At 36.6% G+C, this 19529-nt stretch overlaps 1 protein-coding gene across 1 annotated transcript in view; it reads left to right on the forward strand.

Moving 5' to 3' along the window:
- LOC148942709 (GPN-loop GTPase 2) overlaps positions 1 to 12012 on the forward strand; it is a 46417-nt gene extending 34405 nt beyond the window's left edge. The window contains exons 4-5 of the mRNA XM_089102012.1: positions 7485 to 7599; positions 11518 to 12012. Coding sequence (XP_088958138.1) covers positions 7485 to 7599; positions 11518 to 11951 — 549 coding nt within the window. The 3' untranslated portion in view covers positions 11952 to 12012. The remainder of the gene's footprint in view (positions 1 to 7484; positions 7600 to 11517) is intronic.
- Positions 12013 to 19529: the final 7517 nt, after the last annotated feature.

The following is a 19529-nucleotide window of genomic DNA, read 5'->3' on the forward strand; positions in this document are numbered from 1 at the left end:
AAATAAAACATTGGAGCCGTATGGCCTTTACTATAGTTAAAGCTATATCGTTCTTCTTCTTCTTCTATTTAACAGCAGGCGGGCTTTTCAGTGATACTATTTAGCCCTTTTCCTTTTGCGTCACTCTGTGGGCTACAGAGCTACTGGCTTGATTGCCTCATGAGTATTAGATATTTTCAGATATCTTTCAGTAGATCTTTCTATGCTCTGTGTGTAGGTATAGTTGGCTAGGCTCTTGGCTGATAGTGAGATTTTGTGGTGTTTGAAGCATTTTAACAGTTTACAAAGCAAGGTATGTTGTGCAGACGTCAGCATATTACATTCAAATAGGCAATGGTCAATTGTTTCATTATTCATATTACAATGCCTGCAAAGAGGGGACAGGGGAATTGAACCACTTAAATTAGAAAACTTATACGAGAATGCAAGAAAATTTAGTCCATTTGTTCCAGAACAAATTCTATAATAAATTTTAGAAAGATACTTATTGGGAAAGGGGGAAAGGATAGGATTAATCCTATTAAAATTAATATCTGATAGCCTCCATCGGTAAATATCTCTGATCGGGATTGGTCTCCCACTTGGCTGGTCAATATTTATAGCATTTTTTGCTATTTCATCAACCTGATGATTACCACTTATGCCAGAGTGGCTAGGAATATACTGAAAATAAGTTTTTATGCCACTTGAAGTAAGATTATCTATAATACTGAGACAATGATAAGTGTCAATGTCCAACTTATACTGAGGAGCTGAGGCCAGCAAATCAAGGCTTGATAAAGAGTCGGAATATACAAGAATATACAATAATAATATAATATTATTTGAATTTGCAATCAAAGGTTGGTTTTCCTTAAGGTGTTCTAATGCCATGATTATGGCATTTAACTCAGCAGACATTATAGATAAGTTATTATATAATCTCTCGCCCATTGCAATGTTCAGGTGAGGAAGGAAAGCACCACTTGCTACCTTCTCATTCATTTTGGACCAAACACCAACTATTTGGAAATGATTTTGAGATGTATTTGTATTCAGTTCAGCAAATTTTTTCTGGGCAAAATCAATGTGGGTTAATTATTTATTACACATTAAGACATTAGTCTTTATTATAGGACTCGATCACCTCCAGGGAGTTGCGTGGAGGACAGTAGGTGCAATAGACTTTGCTGGTACGGGCAACTTCTTCTGAATGTTGGCATACTCATCTGCAATGCCTCTATACATGGCTGGATTTCTTAACCAATTATGTAGGGTGTGTGAGCTATTTGATTCAAATTTTGTAAGATGTTTTGTCAAGAGAAAGCTGCGTCTCTCCCTTATTGTTGTTAATCCACTCTCCATAAGCAGAAACTTGGTGCTTGTGGGTTTCCTAATACCAAATATGAGACGTATTATAACATTTTGTGTTCTTTCAATTTTTTGCATCTGGGTCTTTGCACATGCACCATAAATGATGAGTCCATAGTCAATATGGGGTCTTATATATCATTTATAAAACTGGAGTAAGGTTTTCTCCTTACATCCCCAGGGTGTGGAAAGAAGTCTTTTTAGTATATTTGTTTTTCTATAGCATTATTTTTATTGTGTTTGAAATGTGGATGTGGAAATTAAGTTTTTGGTCAAGTATGAGACCTATCTTTTGGAATAGTTGTTTTATTTAGAGTTAGTTTTGCATTAACATGGTTACGCTTTCGGTGAAATTGGATTATTTTTGACTTGGTAGGTGCAATGGGTAAATCTGAATGTTGAGAGAATTTTTCAAGTTGGAAAAGTGACTTTTGCAGATTTGATTGTGCTATCTCAAAGGTGTTGCCAGATGACCATAGCACCAGATCGTCAGCCTATTGTAGATTCGTGTGGGGTAGGTTCATGTCCCAGAGACATAGGGCAAACAGGAGGCAACTGAGGAGTGCTCCCTGAGGTAGGCCTTTGGTTGTTGTCTTTTGGGGTGAAGAGGCTGAACCAACACAACAATGAAACTTGGCACTTCTATGAAGGATTTTATAAAAGATACTAGCTTGGGGGGTAGTCCAAGGTTTGCAAGTTTATTTAAAAGGATTTGGTGGTTCACATTGTCGTATGCCCCTTCAAAATCTAGGAAAGCTGCAACTATGACATTATTTTTTGAGAAACATTCATTTATTGTTTTTGTTAGCAATATAAAAGCATCTTTTGAAGAATGGTGTTTCCAGAATCCAATTTAAGTAGGAGGGATCATATTATTTTTTTTCAGCAAACCAGAGGAGTCTGTGATCCCCATCACAGGAGTAATCATTATGGGCCTATAATACTCAGGGTTATCTTTGAGTTTATTTTTCTTTAGGATTGGTAGGAGGGACGAACATTTCCATATATTAGGGAACATAGAAGATGCCCAAGCGTGATTATAACAATTTCGCAGTTCTTGTTTGTATGAGGGGGTGAGATTCTTTATCCATGTAGGGTGTATATTGTCATAGCTGCCGCTAGTTTTGGTCCTAATATGATGTACTGCATTATTCATTTCCTGGATTGAAAATCGACTAGTTATATAATCAGATCCTTGACATTGTTGATAACTTTGGTTCATAGGAATTGGGGACATTTTGCTTCGATTATTTGATGTTAGCATATTAACAAAAAGAGTTGCAAATAGCTTAGCATTTTCATTATTATTGTCATAATGGGTATTATTATGTATAAGCTCATACAGGAGTGGGTTGGGGGAAATCATTTCCCACAGATGTGGCTTATGACTTTATGTATAATTGGCTCATGTGTTTCTCTAGAGAGATTATTTGCAAAATTATTCCAGTACTTATATTTAGCATCTATTATAGTCCTTTTTAGATTAGATTCTGCTTGTATTTTTTTTTAATATGTAGTATGTGATGGTTTTTTTATGAATTCTGTCCTAGCTGCCTTTTTTATTTTCCATTTATTTTGGCACTCATTTGTCCACCATGCTTTAGGAATGTGTTTAGGGAAGGTTTTCTTAGGTGCTGTTCTGGGGATAGCATGATTAGCTGTATTTATTAGTAAAGATGTCAATACTTCAGCATGTGTGTCAACTGTTGTGTTTGAAATGCATGAATTTTGGGTGAAACTTGTAATTTCATCATTTAGCTTATTTTGGAACATAGACCAATTTGCTTTAGTGTTGATATATTTGGAGGTATGTGATAGAGTTTCAGCAGGTTCATTTAGGGAGCAAACTATAGCAAAGTGGTTAGTACATAGACTATCAATTTTATTTATATAAATTTTATTCAAAATATTTAATGACACAATTTGTAGGTCAATTGTGGAGAATCTGCCACTTTTGGGGTTGAAATAAGTATTCAGGTTTGGAGGGGTAGCAACAGCTAATTCATTATTATTTGAAGTCATATACTCAATCAACTTACCAGCTTTATTTGCTGGTTTATTCCCCCACAAAAGGCTGTGGGCATTGAAATCCACAAATAATTATATTTTTTAACATATTAGTATTATTTATATAATTAAAGAAATCCATGATATCTCTAGTTTGGCCATTAGGGTTATAAAAGCTTATTATTTAAGTTTTTATATTATTCAGCCAAACACTGATACCAATTGCATCAACATCATTTGCAAAATCTAGAAACGTGATGACACAGAATTTTATATTATTTTTAACTAATAGAGCTACTCCACCTCCTTTTCTCTCTGACGATCTATCCTTTCTCAGGATAGTATATCCCAGAGACTTAATTTGTTGATTTTGGGTTAAATGAGTTTCCTGGAGGCAAGCAATATTAATGGCATTATTATTCATAAGAGATATTAGTTCATTTATCTTATTTTCAGTGAGTGATCTTATGTTCCACAGGAATATTGATATGTGTTGTGTTATTGATTTATTTTTCATATAACTGTGTATCAATCTTCAATTTTGTTAAAAGTAAAGCAAGAACTTTATTTGCTTAAATGAGCATATAATCAGGGATGTAGATTTTGGCCAATTCTGCAATGATTTTTGTTTTCTGTAGTTGATGTATGTTCATGCCCTGAACTGCATTACAGTTTAGAATGAATAAGCATATATTTGGGGATTGCATGTTTGGTTGCGCATCCTGTTTGTCAGTTAAGGGATTAATTCCTGGTAGTGTTTCTGGTTTGTTTCTTCTTGGGAGGGGGGGCAGGCTGACCTCATCTCACCGGACAAGGAGGCTTGTTAACTTGGTGATTCCATCGGATAGGGATGTGAGCTAGGGGGCTTAGAAGATGGTGTTTTATACGGGGTACTTGATGCAGGGGGGGCGTTTGACTGGAGGAGTTTGAGTGGTTTCATTATGGGCTTTATTTGGTATTGTTAGGTAGCACTTGCTTTTATTGCTGCAATGGGGTATGAGATGGCCTTCGTTGCTGTTTGGAGTGTTAGGGCTCTTTTCTTATATGCTGGGCATAATGATTTATTTGTAGATTCATGTGGGCCTTTGCAATTGATACATGTAGGCTGAGTGTTGTTGCAAGTTGTCAACTCTTTAGGATGGTCTGCTTTACAATTACTACACTCTAGGAGAATTTCATTGCATTTGTTTGTTGTGTTTCCCAGTTTGAGACATTTCTGACACTGAATAGTGTTAGGTTTGTATTTCCTGTGCTGTTTGATTTGCCAAAATAGGAATAATTTTTCTGAGATATTAATTTTTTCCTTCAGTGTAAATAAGAAGGATCTACTTGTTTTTAGGCCATTAGAGTTAGGTTTACCAAGTTGGGTAACATCTTCAACTGGGATTGTGTTGCCAGTCCTATCTGAGAGCCCTTCTTTTAACTCCTGAATGAATATTTCTGAGGGAACATTATAAACTACTATCTTTGTTGGTGATTGTTTTGGGTTCTATTTAGATGCATTAAATGGGGTATTCAGAAGGGATTTTAGGTTAATTATTGTGTCTGCTGATTTCTGATCTTGGACAGCTATTAGCAGAGATCCATCACGGTGAATATTAAGAGAGAACATTGATTTTATCAATTTGAAAATTGCAACTCTTATTGCAGTAATCTTTTTTATTTCAAAGGGGGTAATAGGAGTTATTTTAAGGTAAATTCCTAAGTTTTGTGATGGAGGATCTTGGACAGGGAGGGGTGAAATGCTTTCGATTAGGAAGATTGTTATCCTTTTTTTAGAGTTTCTACAAAGGACCCTTTGAAACCCATTATCACCATTTATAGTGACATTAGCCCCTACACTGATCATTGTCCTATTCTCAGAATTGGAGCTATCTTGTGAACTTTGAGATAGTGAGCTTGACGAGCCAATATGGGTATCAGTTTCACTGGTATTTGGGGTGGAATCTGGGGGGACTTTTTTTTGGAGGACTTCTAATCATTGCCTATAGGAAAAAGCTTTATAAACTAAAACAAAACTAAAACAAGAAAGAGTAATAAAAAAATAACAAACTGACTGCATCCTACTATGGGGAAAAGAAACACCACAATATAGCCCTGAGGATGATTTGGCCAGGCATAGTTTAAAACAGCTACTGATTAATTGAGATAATATTTCGAAAGAAAATTTATTTTAAATTTCTGTAAATGTTGCTGCTGTGTTGCCTCTGATTAATTTCACTTTGTTCTACTTCTTCTTAAATGGTTGGAAACGCTGGAAAGGCGACTGGAGGACTTGGAGAAGGCACAGGCAGAGATGAGAGAGATCATACTGGCTAGCGATTTTTATCTTTTGCACTCAAATGATTTAATTGGAAATTTTGTGTTTCGCTGGAACTTTTTCTATCATCATTTCGTAAAAGAGCGCAAAAAAGAGGGATTTTAGCTAAAAATTGGAAAAAGGTGTGCAATTCCCGTCCGTAGAGGGAAAGAGTGGAATGAGGTAAAAAAAGGAAAAACACTACGAAAGTGTGCAATTTGGCAACCCTGGCGTGGTCTCAGGACCTAATCATCCTGAAGTTGTGGTGCGTAAGGACCTACGTGACTTTCATGTGCTGATCTTTTCCAGTGCCGTCTTTAACAGAGCTGTTCAGAGACATATTGACGCGAAGATTCAAAAATTGTCTCTGACGGAGAAAGTGTAAGAAAATCTTCAGGTTAGCTTGTGTGCTAGATTATGGTCACTTCTTAAAAGGTTCTTTAAGATAACCTAGTAGTTTAACGATAAATGTCAAGAAAATTAGACATACCCAGATTTGCTCCTTAAAGGCTCTGCTGTAAACACTTTATATAAATAATAGACAGTATGATCTTTCCATACCTTAACCATTATAAAAACCTGGAGCGAGATGCAAGTGCTCCGGAGAACATTTAAACAACTATAAACATAAGCGACATTCTATTTTTTCACGGGTAGACAAGTTAGATTTCTCTTGAACGAAAAACTTGGCTTCAATGTTGTAACACTAAATTTTAACGAATCTAATTTTAAATTAATTTATTCCAATACATATATGAAAATCGGTAATTTCTAGTGCAATGTTATTATTAGATGTTTTTAGGAATTAAAAGTATATTTCGAAGTCTCAAGTTGGTTTCAAAGGGAATTTGAGAAAGTTTCTGCCAAAAGACATTTGATTATGAAATTTGGCACTTAGCATTGATATTTCAGTTTCAAAGTTTTATCAATTTTTTTCAATGGAAAATTACGTGGTGGACATGAATGTAGACTTGCAGCTAAATTAAATATAGTCACTTTCTATTTTAACATATGTTTATTGATATTGGTTTGATTTATATTGTCTGTAGTACTGAGGAGCTCATTAAGGAGATAATAAAACACAAGTTTTAAAAATTTCGCCCCTTTGTTCAAAAAAAGAGATAATCAAATATTTAAACTACGAAAACGAAAATAATTACTTGCTAGTTTATTTTCCTTGATAGGTATGTTTCTTGATATCCTGATTATGAAATTTTACTTTGTAATGTGCACGTGTTCGCAAAAAAAATCCGGCTCACCAAGTTTCTTTCTGCTTTCGCAATTACGACTAATACAAATTCGCATCATTACTCAGTGACTGACAAATATATACTGACCGGCAGAAGCGCATCCAGGATTTTTGTTGGGGGGGATTTTTACTAATTTTTTTTAGGGGGGGGGGGGGTTACACAAGAAACCTCAAAAAACGCATACAAAATTTGTTTATGTCGATTTTTGCTACGTTTTTACGAGTCAAACAAACATTGTGGGGGGGGGGTTCAGACCGGGTAACCCCTCCCCCTGGATACGGCCTTGCTGACCGGCTAATGTCAGAGTAAATGGGAGGAGCTGTTTGTACGCGCCGAGAATGAAGTGCCAAAAATCATGAAACCGTGATCTTACTGTTATATTATTTATATACAGTGGCTGTAAATCACAGTTTTTAGCTAGGTTTTTTGGTTTTCTTTATTATAAAAAAAAGGTGCATGGAACAAATGTGGATTCAACACAATCATATTCCCGATGTGACTAAAAAAAAGGGTCTAATTGATTGCTGTTTTTCCTTACCTTAATTAGATAAGGCTTGTTTATTTATACTTTTTTAAAGGTTGAGCTGTACACGCATCATGGATCTGTTAAAAAAATAGTTGAAGCTTTGGACAAATTTGGATTGCGTTTGTGTGCTGTTCATTTGGTAGATTCACATTACTGTAGTGACCAGGGTACAGTAAATTTTTATGTTATTAATTGCTATTTTATATGCATAGCTTCTTTTTCTTTTACATCTAAAGCCTTCGGCTGCATATACTCTTTATTCTTATTATCCAAACTGATGCTCTCAGTTGACACTTCGTCAGATAAGAAGACATTCATAGGTTTGTTTACAAGTAAAAGTATATGTGCTAACAGGCCTGGTCCTTAGGGGGATGAAGATCAAATGATTTTCCCAGAGGTGGCAAGGAGAAAACGTTCTATTCCAATGTCTACATCCATAGTTTCTCTTGGGGGGAAACCGCAATTTCTTTTCTACGATTGTCATTTTCTGTTAAATATGCTTTAAGAGTTGCTAAAAATCAGTGACAAAACAAGTAGTTTAAAAAGACCGCAAATATTCAAAATATTCGAAGATGAGCTTAAATCCTCAAGGTCGCGGCACTGGCTGAAACCTTTGAAACAGCCAAACTTTTCAAATTCCACGTTCATGGAAAAAATTATAAAATAAGCAACCAGGGCTTACTTGTTTTTATCATATGCAACGCGCGCTGCCCCATTTTATTCAACGTAGTTGATTTCCAGATGGAAAATGTGTTTTTAAGGAGGAAACTCTCCCCACAGCCCTCAGGGCAATGGTTGCAAGTTGTGCTCTGGGGGCATATAAGGTTTTTATAGAAAGCGTTGTCGTAGAAACTTCAAAAAGGGCTCATTCGATTGGAAATTCAAAGGCCTAGTGGCCTTTTTAATAGTCGAAAGTGATTGGAGGGCAACTAACCCCCTTCTCACGCCCATCATTTCCCCAAACTCATCCAATCAAAATTTTGAAATAGACATTTTGCTCAACGTTGTTGAAAGGTCCGGAAATTATGTCTTTGAGGATGACACTCCCCACACAGCCCTCAAAACAAGGGTTGTAAGTTATGCCCTGGGGGCATATAAGGTTTTTATAGAAAGCGTTGTCGAAAAACCTTAAAAAAGGGCTCACTTGATTGGAAATTGAAAGGGCTAGTGTCCTTTTTAATTGTCGAAAGTGATTGGAGAGCAACTAACCCCCCTCTCATGCACGCCATTTCCCCCTAAATACACCCAGTCAGAATTTTGAGATTGCCATTTTGTTCAATATAGTTGAGAGTTCTGGTAATTATGTCTTTGAGGATGACAACCCCCCCCCCCACACCCCTCAGGGTAAGGTTTGTAAGTTATGCCCTGGGGGCATATAAGGTTTTTATAGATAGCGTTGTCGTATAAACTTCAAAAACGGCTAATTCAATTGGAAATTAAAAGGGCTAGTGCCCTTTTTAATGGTCGAAAATAATTGGAGGGCAGCTACCCCCCCCCCCGCCTCTTACGCCCACCATTTCTTCAAACACATCCAATCAAAATTTTGAGATAGCCATTTTATTCAACGTAGTTGAAAGTTCTGCAAATTAGGTCTTTTAGGATGACAACCCTACCCCCCCTCCCCCACATCCCACGGGGTAAGAGTTGTAAGTTGTGCCCTGGGGGCATATAAGGTTTTTATAGAAAGAGTTGTCGTAGAAACGTCAAAAAGAGCTCACTCAATTGGAAATTGAAAGGGCTAGTACCCTTTTCAAAAGTCGAAAGTGAGTGCAGGGCAAGTAACCCCCCTCTCACATCCATCATTTCTCCAAACACATCCAATGAAACTTTCGAGATAGACATTTTTTTCAACGTAGTTGAAAGGTCCGGATATTATGTCTGAGGATGACACTCTCCCTACAGCCAAGGCAAGGGTTGTAAGTTATGCCCTGGGGGCATATAAGGTTTCTTTAGAAAGCGTTTTCGTAAAAACTTCAAAAAGGGCTCACTCGATTGGAAATTTAAGGGGATAATGCCGATGGCCCCATAGTCATATATAGGCATATAAGGCTTTTATAGTAAGTTTTGTCGCAGAAGCTTCAAAAAGGGCTCATTCGATTCGAAATTGAGAGACTGGTGCCTTTTTTATTAGTCGAAAGTGATCAGAGGGTAAATCCCCCCCCACGCCTTTACTATAGTTAAAGCTATAGCGTTGCCTCTGATTAATTTCACTTTGTTCTACTTCTTCTTAAATGGTTGAAAACGCTGGAAAGGCGACTGGAGGACTTGGAGAAGGCACAGGCAGAGATGAGAGAGATTATACTGGCTAGCGTTTGTTATCTTTTACACTCAAATAAATTTAATTGGAAATTTTGTGTTTCGCTGGAACTTTTTCTATCATCATTTCGTAAAAGAGCGCAAAAAAAGAGGGATTTTAGCTAAAAATTGGCAAAAGGTGTGCAATTCCCGTCCGTAGAGGGAAAGAGTGGAATGAGGTAAAAAAAAAAAAAGGAAAAACACTACGAAAGTGTGCAAGTTGGCAACCCTGGCGTGGTCTGAGGACCTAATCATCCTGAAGTTGTGGTGCGTAAGGACATGCGTGACTTTCATGTGCTGATCTTTTCCAGTGCCATTGGAGCCGTATTGGAGCTTCAAAAAGGGCTATCATTTCCCCAAGCACTTCCAATCAAAATTGTCATATAGCCATATTTTTCAGCCTATCAGAAAGGTATGGAAATTATGTCTTTGAGGATAACGGATCCCCCCTGCCCACAAGGCAAGGGTTGTAAGTTATACCCTGGGGACATATAGGGTTTTTATAGAAAGTGTGGTCATATAAACTTCGGAGGGAGCTCATTGCGTTGGTTATCAGACGCTCTAGTGCTCTTTTTAAGAGTCAAATTGATAAGAAGGCAGCTATCCTCTCCCGTCTATACACACGTCGTATTGTCCCGAAATGCGTCTTATAGAAATTTTGAGATAGCCATTCTATTCAAAATAGTCTAAATATCATAAAAAAAGGCTTTTGGGGTTGAAACAAACCCCAGAGATTAGGGGCAAGGGTTGTAGGTTATGCCCAGGGGGTATTTAAGGTTTTTATGGAAGGAATGGTTGTTTAACTTCAGAAGAGGCTTAGTCTTTCTCCGTGAAAAAGACTATGTCAATGTAAAACGAACAGAAATTAATTAAAAAACTTTTTGCACAAAATAAGTTTTTCAAAAAAAAGAACTCCTTTAAACCAAAAATTAACAAAAATAGAATCAAATAATCTACCTAGCATACAACTACCACAAATCAGTATTAATAAATCAATGAAACCCAAAACAAACAGGAATAAGTTGAACTCAAAATGAGCAGAAATTAATCTGAGTAGGGTTTTAAACCCTATGCTTTCTAAAAGCTTGAATATAATTTGTACTTTATAGAAAAAATTCTTTTAAATGTTTTCACTTTTATAACTTTAAGAAATAAAAAATTAATCAAGATTTTAAGGAAGAAATATCAGCATATGTGTATTAAACTGACAATTGTACATTTTTTAACTAAATTCATTTGATTTTTTTTTAGTAAAGTACAAATTATATTCTGGCTTTTAGAAAGCATAGGGTTTAGAACCCTACTAAGATTAGTTTCTCCTTGTTTTGAGTTTGACTTATTTTAATTCCTGTTTGTTTTGGGTTTCATTTATTTATTGAGAGTGATTTGTGATAGTTGTATGCTTGGTAGATTATTTGATTCTATTTTTGTTTATTTTTGGCTTAATGGAGCTCTTTACTTTTTTTGAAAAACTTATTTTGTGCAAAACGTTTTTTTGATTAATCTTATTAAATAGGGAAATTTTATGTTAAAACTTATTTCTTCATAATCTGCATTTGTATTCGATAGGTCAATTAAAGGAACAATAACAAAGGAACTGAATAACTGAATTATATCCTTATTTTTATGTATCCGTTCAAATTTACTCAAGGTTATTATAGGGCCATAGTTGAGGTTAGTTTCAGCTTTCATAGAAGTGCAGATAAGCTTAAAAGCAAATTTAGTTGATGTAGCTGCTCTTTTTCTTTTTGATTAATCGTTTGTCTAAATGATATATATTTTTTTTTCAGGTAAATTTATTTCTGTTGTCCTTGCATCCCTGACCACAATGCTTCAACTTTCAATGCCTCAAGTAAATATTCTTTCCAAATGCGATTTGATTGAACGTTACGGAAAGCTTCATTTTGGGCTAGAGTTTTACACTGAAGTCTTGGATTTGAACTACCTAATTTCAGCACTAGACCATGACCCATTCACAGAGAAATATAATAAATTGACTGCTAAAATAGTTGATGTGCTCGAGTCGTACTCATTTGTTTCGTTTTTGCCGCTCTCCGTGGATGACACCAAAGCTTTATTGAAAGTGAAAAATGAAGTTGATAAGGCTAATGGATATGTTTATGGCAGTGGTGAGGAAAGAAATATTCAGAGTTTAATGTCATGTGCAGTTGGGACTGAATTCCAAGCAGAACGACTAGATAGGTATCAAGAAAATTTATTCTAGGAATGAACAGACAAATATACTTGTCATTAAATTTTTAACAAATACATTTTGTTTGCATGTATTTTCAGAACTTGTTCTTTTTTTGTGACACACTGGCGCCAACTCACTAAAATGTACGAGGAGGGCGCAAAATAAATTTTTCAAAATTTATGAGGCAATTTCGTTGAATTTCTTTTTTTTTTCATTGAAAACACCAAAAAAAGTATTTTTCAAAATCTAGGGGAAGGGGGAGGGCACATGCCCTTTTTCTTACCATTTTTTTTACGTTGGAGACGTTTAGGATGTTATCAAACTAAATCTCTAATTGCTTATCCATTCCCAAGTTTAATGACCTAATTACAACATTTGTGACTTGAAAGAACATTTCTGTATGGATATAGATATGTTTCGCAGAATTTTAGCACAAGTGTCACAGTTGGAAAAGTCTCAAGCTTTTTATTCAGATGGAATTCAAAATCTGTAGCTATGAGGTTTGTGTGCCATTTGTAAGACCGACTATGAGATATGAAAGCTTTGATAATAGTGCTTGTATGCTAAGCATAGACAATTACTTTAATTTACTAAATTTAAAGGCAGCGAATAAAGTGACAGCAAAACAATATAATCTAAAATCTTGCATTTTCTTGTGTGTTATACTAATTGATCATTGGGGGAGGTTTTGTCGACATATAAGGACAGAAAGTGAAATGAAAACTTACAAAGTGAACAAAACATAATCTTTCCGATTTAGAACAGGCATTGTCTCACCTACCTGTTACTGTTCTTTTTTTCTTGACAGTAACTCTGAAACTCTTTTCTTAAGAATACTTGACGGTGTCTGGGCACACTGCTTACAGCCAAATGGCTGGCGCATCAAGGGTTGCACACTTTGGATTATTGAGTTTCCCAATGTGTTGTGTTGAAAAATCACCCAGAAGATTTTTTTTTAACAGCACTCTGAATTTTGTGCTTCTGTCCTCTTTACCTTAAAAAAAGAATACTGGATATGCGCATGACGTCACAGCAACCCCCCCCCCCAAGATTTTTTGCCTTCCCCTAGATTTTGAAAACTACCCTTTGTCGGTAATTTCATTGGCATACCTGTATTTTGGAACTTTAGTTGGAAAAGAATGTTAACAAAACTCTCCTTCCCACTTGTCGTGAATTGACGGCTTGACATAAACTTGTTTCAAATATAATCTTCTGAGCCTTATAAGTAGGAAGGAATTGAAGACACAAACTTAGAAATACTTTTCTGGCCTTAACTTTAGCTGTAGTCATTTTCTGACCAAACATTGGATTGGTTGTTATTAAGTTACAGCACCTACAGATTTTTAGCAGTCTATTTTATTTTACCTCTCTATACCAAAATAGCTTAAGCAAAGATACCAACTATGCCGTTCATAATAACTGGGCGTTGAAAGTACCCTAATAATAATATCATATTTATGCCTGGGATCGTATATATTTGTTCCTGTAACTGTACGCAAAGTTCACCCTAGTGACTACTGTCATCGCAAGTGCATTCAGTAAGGAAATTTACCACTATTACCGATATCTTTCTCTTTTTTGTCATAAAAATGTGCAACAAGAACGCTATTATTAACATCTTCCCAACAACAAAAAAGACAAAGAACTTCCTTGATTCCCTAATCACTTTCTAATATCCCATCATTGCTACAACAATAAGTAAATTTTAAGTCATTTACACAGCCTTAGGTGATAAATTAGCCCATGGAAACTCCTATCTATTGTAATTCAAAATCATAAGCTCGTCACTCATGATGACATCATATTAATTTGCCGTAAACATTGTTACGTTTAAAGCAACATAGTTGAATGGAGGCTTTGTCCAAGACTGGGTCCATCAGGCTACACAGTATTCAGCACTTTCCGATACAGTTCTTACAAGTAAGAATTGAAATCTTGCACAAACAAATTCACGCCTTTTGACTTTGAATCATTACATATTCATATCTGCAAATGCTGAACAATGAAGGGGAGTCAGTCCACATTTTCAATCATAAGATAACATAGCAAGAGAATGTTACATGGTAAAAAAGAACAATGCCACTAAAACAAACAAGGCTGAGCCTTTTCATTTAGTGTTCTTAAGAAATGGTGTCAGTTCAGGAATGACCCTTTTTCGAGGTGAAATACACTTGGTAAGCATTAAAATATATTAATAGCAGGATCTTTTCTCTTTCATATAATCTGCTTTTGCAAATTTTTTGTGCTACACATGGTTTTTCACTGCAATATTTCTTATTTGGTGCTTGAGGGCATTCTTTGAGTAGCTCCTGTTAATTGATTAGTTTTACTTATCTTTACGACAATAATAAGAACATTTAGGGAGAATACTTCCATCGATATTTTTTATAACGCACTTCCTAAAGTCTAAATTTTGGCAAGCTTACCGAATATAAGGTGGTATCGTAATTAAATCAAATATATGAAGGATTCCTTGCAGATATGCATAAAGAAAAAATTCCCAACTCTTCCTGACTCGAGGTAATTCAAGAACCTTAAATCAACTTTAACTTCCCATTACCTTGTTCATCTTATCAACTCATTGGGAAAATTCTTGAAGGTCTGAAGTTGGTTAACTCCTATTTTTGACAATGACCAAAAGTAGTCAAATATCTGAACGATTATTCTAATGTTTTCCCTGTCCACAATGGATCTCTTTGAGGTGTTCTCCAATGTCCCCCAGTACACACTTAGTGAGAAAATTTTGTTCAGTTTCGAAAATTCAAGGACCTATCCATTTCGAATTTGAGAATCATCTAGCATCACATAAACAAATTATTAAGTCAGGAGTTAAGCAGGGTTGTGTTCTATCCTATTTCATATGGATAATTTTTATGGACTTCATCTTAAGCAACACAAGAAAGACAATGGTGTTCCACGGAATCCAATGATGAGAAAAACTCCTGGACTTAGATTATGCTGATGATTTAAGTATCCTAGATAAAAGTCTGAGCAAAATGAATTAGCTTTTGAGGTTTTGCGTGTCCAGGGTGCTAGAATCGGTTTAAAAATTAATGTTAAGAAAACTAATTCACAAAGGCTAGGAATAAAAGAAGATGAAAAGGTGACGTTGAGTAACAAAATATTGGTCAGATGGACAACTTCACTTACCTTGGTAGTATTATCAGTAAAGATGGTGGATACAATGAAGATGTTAAAAGTAGAATAGCCGAGGCTCGGGGTGTTTTTTCACAGTTAAAAAAGTTTGGAACAACAGGAAGATAAGTCTGCAAACCAAGATTAGAATTTTGGAAGCTACAGTGATGACAGTGGTCAAATACGGCTCTGAAGCATAGACACTCCAAAAAGCGAATGAAGATTTGCTAGATGTTTTCTAAAGACATTGCCCACGGATTGTTCCGGGTACCCGGCTGACTGACCGTATTTCAAACAGTAGGCTGTACGAAAAGTGTGGTTCAATACCGCTTTCTAGGGCTATAATAAGAGAAAGGTTGAGGTGGCTAGGGCACGTTCTGCGGATGAAGCATGACATATTGCCGAATATTGTCCTTTTCGGCGAGCCGTCTATGGCTAAACGGTAAAGCGGGCCGTCCGCGGTTGGGGTGGGAGGATGTCATAAAGAAAAATTTAAAGGAAATGGCAACTTCCTAGGAGGGCGTTAGAGAGGGAGGCTTTGAATAGATTGAGATGGAGGAGCTTGGTGCTGTTAGTTAGTAATTTATGTTTTCTGTGTTTAGTATGCTATTTTTCGTGTTTCTCATGGTTTTATAGTATCAGCAAAAGATGATAATTTTGCTATCAGTCTACAACTACTACTACTAACAACTCGAAAGTGATTGGAGGGCAACTAACCCCCTTCCCACGCCCATCCTTCTCCCAACTAAATCCAATCAATCTTTTTATATGACAATTTTGTTCAGCATAGATGAATAACCGACATAAAAAAACCCATTTAGGAGGATACTCCCCTAGAACCCTCGGGGCATGGTTTTTAAGTTATGCCCTGGGGGCATATAAGAACGATGTTGGCACTATGTACTAAGTATTATTTTTTTTTTTTTTTAGAGCAGGGTACTTCATATGGAAGGAGTCGTCGTAGAAACTTCAAAAGGGGCTCATTCGATTGGAAATTGAGAGTTCTCCCCACGCCCATCATTCCCCCAAATACATCCAATCAAAATTTTGAGATAGCCATTTTGTTCAGCGTACTTGATTTCCAGATAAAAAATATGTTTTAGAGAAGGACACTCCCCCACAACCCTTAGGGCAAGGGTTTTAAGTTATGCCCTAGGGGCATATAAGATTTTTATAGAAGGCGTTGTCGTAGAAACTTCAAAATAGTCTCATTAGATTGGAAATTTGAAGGGCTAGTACCCTTTTTATTAGTCAAAAGTGATTGGAGGGCAACTAGCACCCCGCCCCCTCACGCCCATCATTCCCCAAAACACATCCAATCAAAATTTTGAGATAGCCATTTTGTTCAGCGTAGTTGATTTCGAGATAGAAAATATGTTTTTGAGGAGGACACTCCCCCAAAACCCCCAGGGGGAAGGGTTTTAAGTTATGCCCTGGGGGCATATAAGGTTTTTATAGAAGGCATTGTCGTAGAAACTTCAAAACAGGCTCATTCGATTGGAAATTCGAAGGGCTAGTACCCTTTTTAATAGTCGAAAGTGATTGGAGGGCAACTAGCCTCCCTCCCACGCCCATCATTCCCACAAACACATCCAATCAATATTTTGAGATAGCCATTTTGTTCAGCGTAGTTGAACGATGTTGGCACAATGTACTAAGTATTATTTTTTTCCTTTAGAGCAAGGTACTTCATATGGAAGGGGTCGTCGTAGAAACTTCCAAAAAGGCTCATTCGATTGGAAATTCAAAGGGCTAGTGCCCTTTTTAATAGTCGAAAGTGATTGGAGGGCAACTAGCCCCCCCCCCCACGCACATCATTTCCTCAAACACATCCAATCAAAATTTTGATGTAGCCATTTTATTCAGTGTAGTTGATTTCCAGATAGAAAATATGTTTTTGAGGAGGACACTCTCCCAAAACCCTCGGGGCAAGGGTTTTAAGTTATACCCTGGGGGCATATAAGGTTTTTATAGAAGGCGTTTTTTTAGAAACTTCAAAAAGGGCTCATTCAATTGCAAATTCAAAGGGCTAGTGCTCTTTTAAATAGTCGAAAGTGATTGGACGGCAACTAGCTACCCCCTCGTGCCCAACATTTCCCCAAGCACATCCAATCAAAATTTTGAGATAGCCATTTGGTTCAGCGTAGTTGATTTCTAGATAGCAAATATGTTTTTGAGGAGGACACTCCCTCACAGCCTTCAGGGCAAGGGTTTTAAGTTATACCCTGGGGGCATATATGGTTTTTAAAGAAGGCGTTGTCGTAGAAAATTCTAAAAAAGCTCATTCAATTAGAAATTCAAAGGGCTAGTGCCCTTTTTAATAGTCGAAAGTGATTGGAGGGCAACTAGCCCCCCCCCACGCCCACCATTCCCCCAAACACATCCAACAAAAATTTTGAGATAGCCATTTTGTTCAGTGTAGTTGATTTCGAGATAGAATATATATTTTTGAGGAGGACACTCCCCCACAACCCTCAGGGCAAGGATTATAAGTTATGCCCTGGGGACATATAAGGTTTTTATTGAAATCTTTGTCGTAGAAACTTGAAAAAGGGCTCATTCGATTTGAAATTCAAAGGGATAGTACTCTTTTTAATAGTCGAAAGTGATTTGAGGGCAACTAACCCCCCTCTCACGCCACCTTTTACCCAAACACATCCAATCGAAATTTTTAGATAGCCATTTTATTCAATGTAGTTGAAAGTTTTGGAAATTAGGTCTTTAAGGATGACAACCCCTCCTCCCACAGCCCTCAGGGCAAGGGTTGTAAGTTATGCCCTGGGGCATATAAAGTTTTTATTGAGAGATTTGTCGTAGAAACTTCAAAAGGGCTCATTCACTTGGAAGTTGAAAGGGGTAGTGCCTTTTTAATAGTTGAAAGTGATTGTATAGCGACTAGCGCCCCTCTCACGCCCACCATTTTCCAAAAGACATCCAATCAACATTTTGAGATATCCATTTCGTTCAGTAGTTGAACGTTCTGTAAATTAGGTCTTTTAGGATAATAACACCCTCAGAGCCCTCAGTGCAAGGGTTGTAAGTTATGCCCTGGGGGCATATAAGGTTTATATAGAAAGTTGTTGTATAAATCATAGGCAGCAGGATCGCGCTGCCTAAGTAAAGAGCGGGGACACTCGAGAAGGAGACAAGAAACGGGGACTAAGTAAAGAGGAGGACACTCCCCCACAACCCCCAGGGTAAGGGTTTTAAGTTATACCCTGGGGGCATATAAGAACGATGTTTTCACAATGTATTATTTATTAATTTTTTCCTTTAGAGCAGGGCACGTAAAGTGCAAATTTTGTTCTGGCCTTGGGAAGGCATAGGGGTTTTGCGGCCACTTATGTTAATTTCTGCTTGTTTTGAGTTTGACTCGGTTAATTATTGTAATTTCTGTTCGTTTTGGGTTTCATTTATTTATCGATGCTGATTTGTGGTAGTTTCAGGCGTGGTAGATTATTTGACTTTATTTTTGCTCATTTTTTGTTTAATAGAGTTCTTTACTTTTCTTTGAAAAACTTATTTTGTCGAAAGTTTTTTAAATTGATCTCATTGAAAAGGACAGATAAGGGCTTTGAAAGGAAGTCACTGAAAGCACTAATAAGATGACATCAAATATCCAAAGGGCGAACACTACTTTCTCTTATATTCCCATTTCTTTCTTCGATCTCAGACGGAGAGATAAAAGGAAAAGAAAGTGAAAGGTCCTCAGTTGGTAAATTATGGGACAATGCCGGGAGGCTCTGGAATATGGAAGTGAGGAGCTTGTTAAGATTATTGGCACTAACTTCAGGAGATTCAGGTAGGTTGAAGCTAAGCTGGTCTTAGACTCTTCCCACATAACTTTCTTTTATCCCGGAATACCATTTTTTTATGTATTAGTAAACAATTCTTCGACTTTATTTTTGTAGTAGGATCGAGCAGATTTATGCGTATTTCCATTCTAATTGTTCTTCTCAGTTTATTAGCCCCATCCAGTTTACCATTTCTGTAAATATTCAATTTGTTCCTAAATAGCACTTTTATAGGTTGATTAATGAAGGGTTCATCACTGGAGCACATTTTAAATCTTTTTTCTGGGAAAGAAATTAGATATTTAGCATTTAGCTTTTAGTGGAGAATAGCAATTTTTTTCAAGATTATGGAAATTGAAAATATCGGACCAATGTTCAGGACCCAGCCATGTTCCAAAAGAATGAAGGCAAGAATTTTGAAGAGGGCGATAAGAGCCATAAGTTATTGAGAATGAATGCTTAGAACTTGAAGAGGGGTACAAGAGGAGCTAAATATGAGAACTCCCACCCAATAAAGGCAAAACAGAGGGGGGACTGTAAAAATATTCATATTAGTTAGAATGACATCTAGAGAGGTGTTTCCCCTAGTAGTTGGTATTTAAATTATTTGCCTAATTTTACGAGAGAAGCAAATTGAATCCATCTTAATATCGTTGGCGTCACCAACTAAAAAAGTCCA

This window comes from Artemia sp. Qi Xiang Cuo, chromosome 16 (genome assembly GCF_049724085.1).
Source record: "Artemia sp. Qi Xiang Cuo chromosome 16, ASM4972408v1, whole genome shotgun sequence".
NCBI classification, from domain to species: domain Eukaryota; kingdom Metazoa; phylum Arthropoda; class Branchiopoda; order Anostraca; family Artemiidae; genus Artemia; species Artemia sp. Qi Xiang Cuo.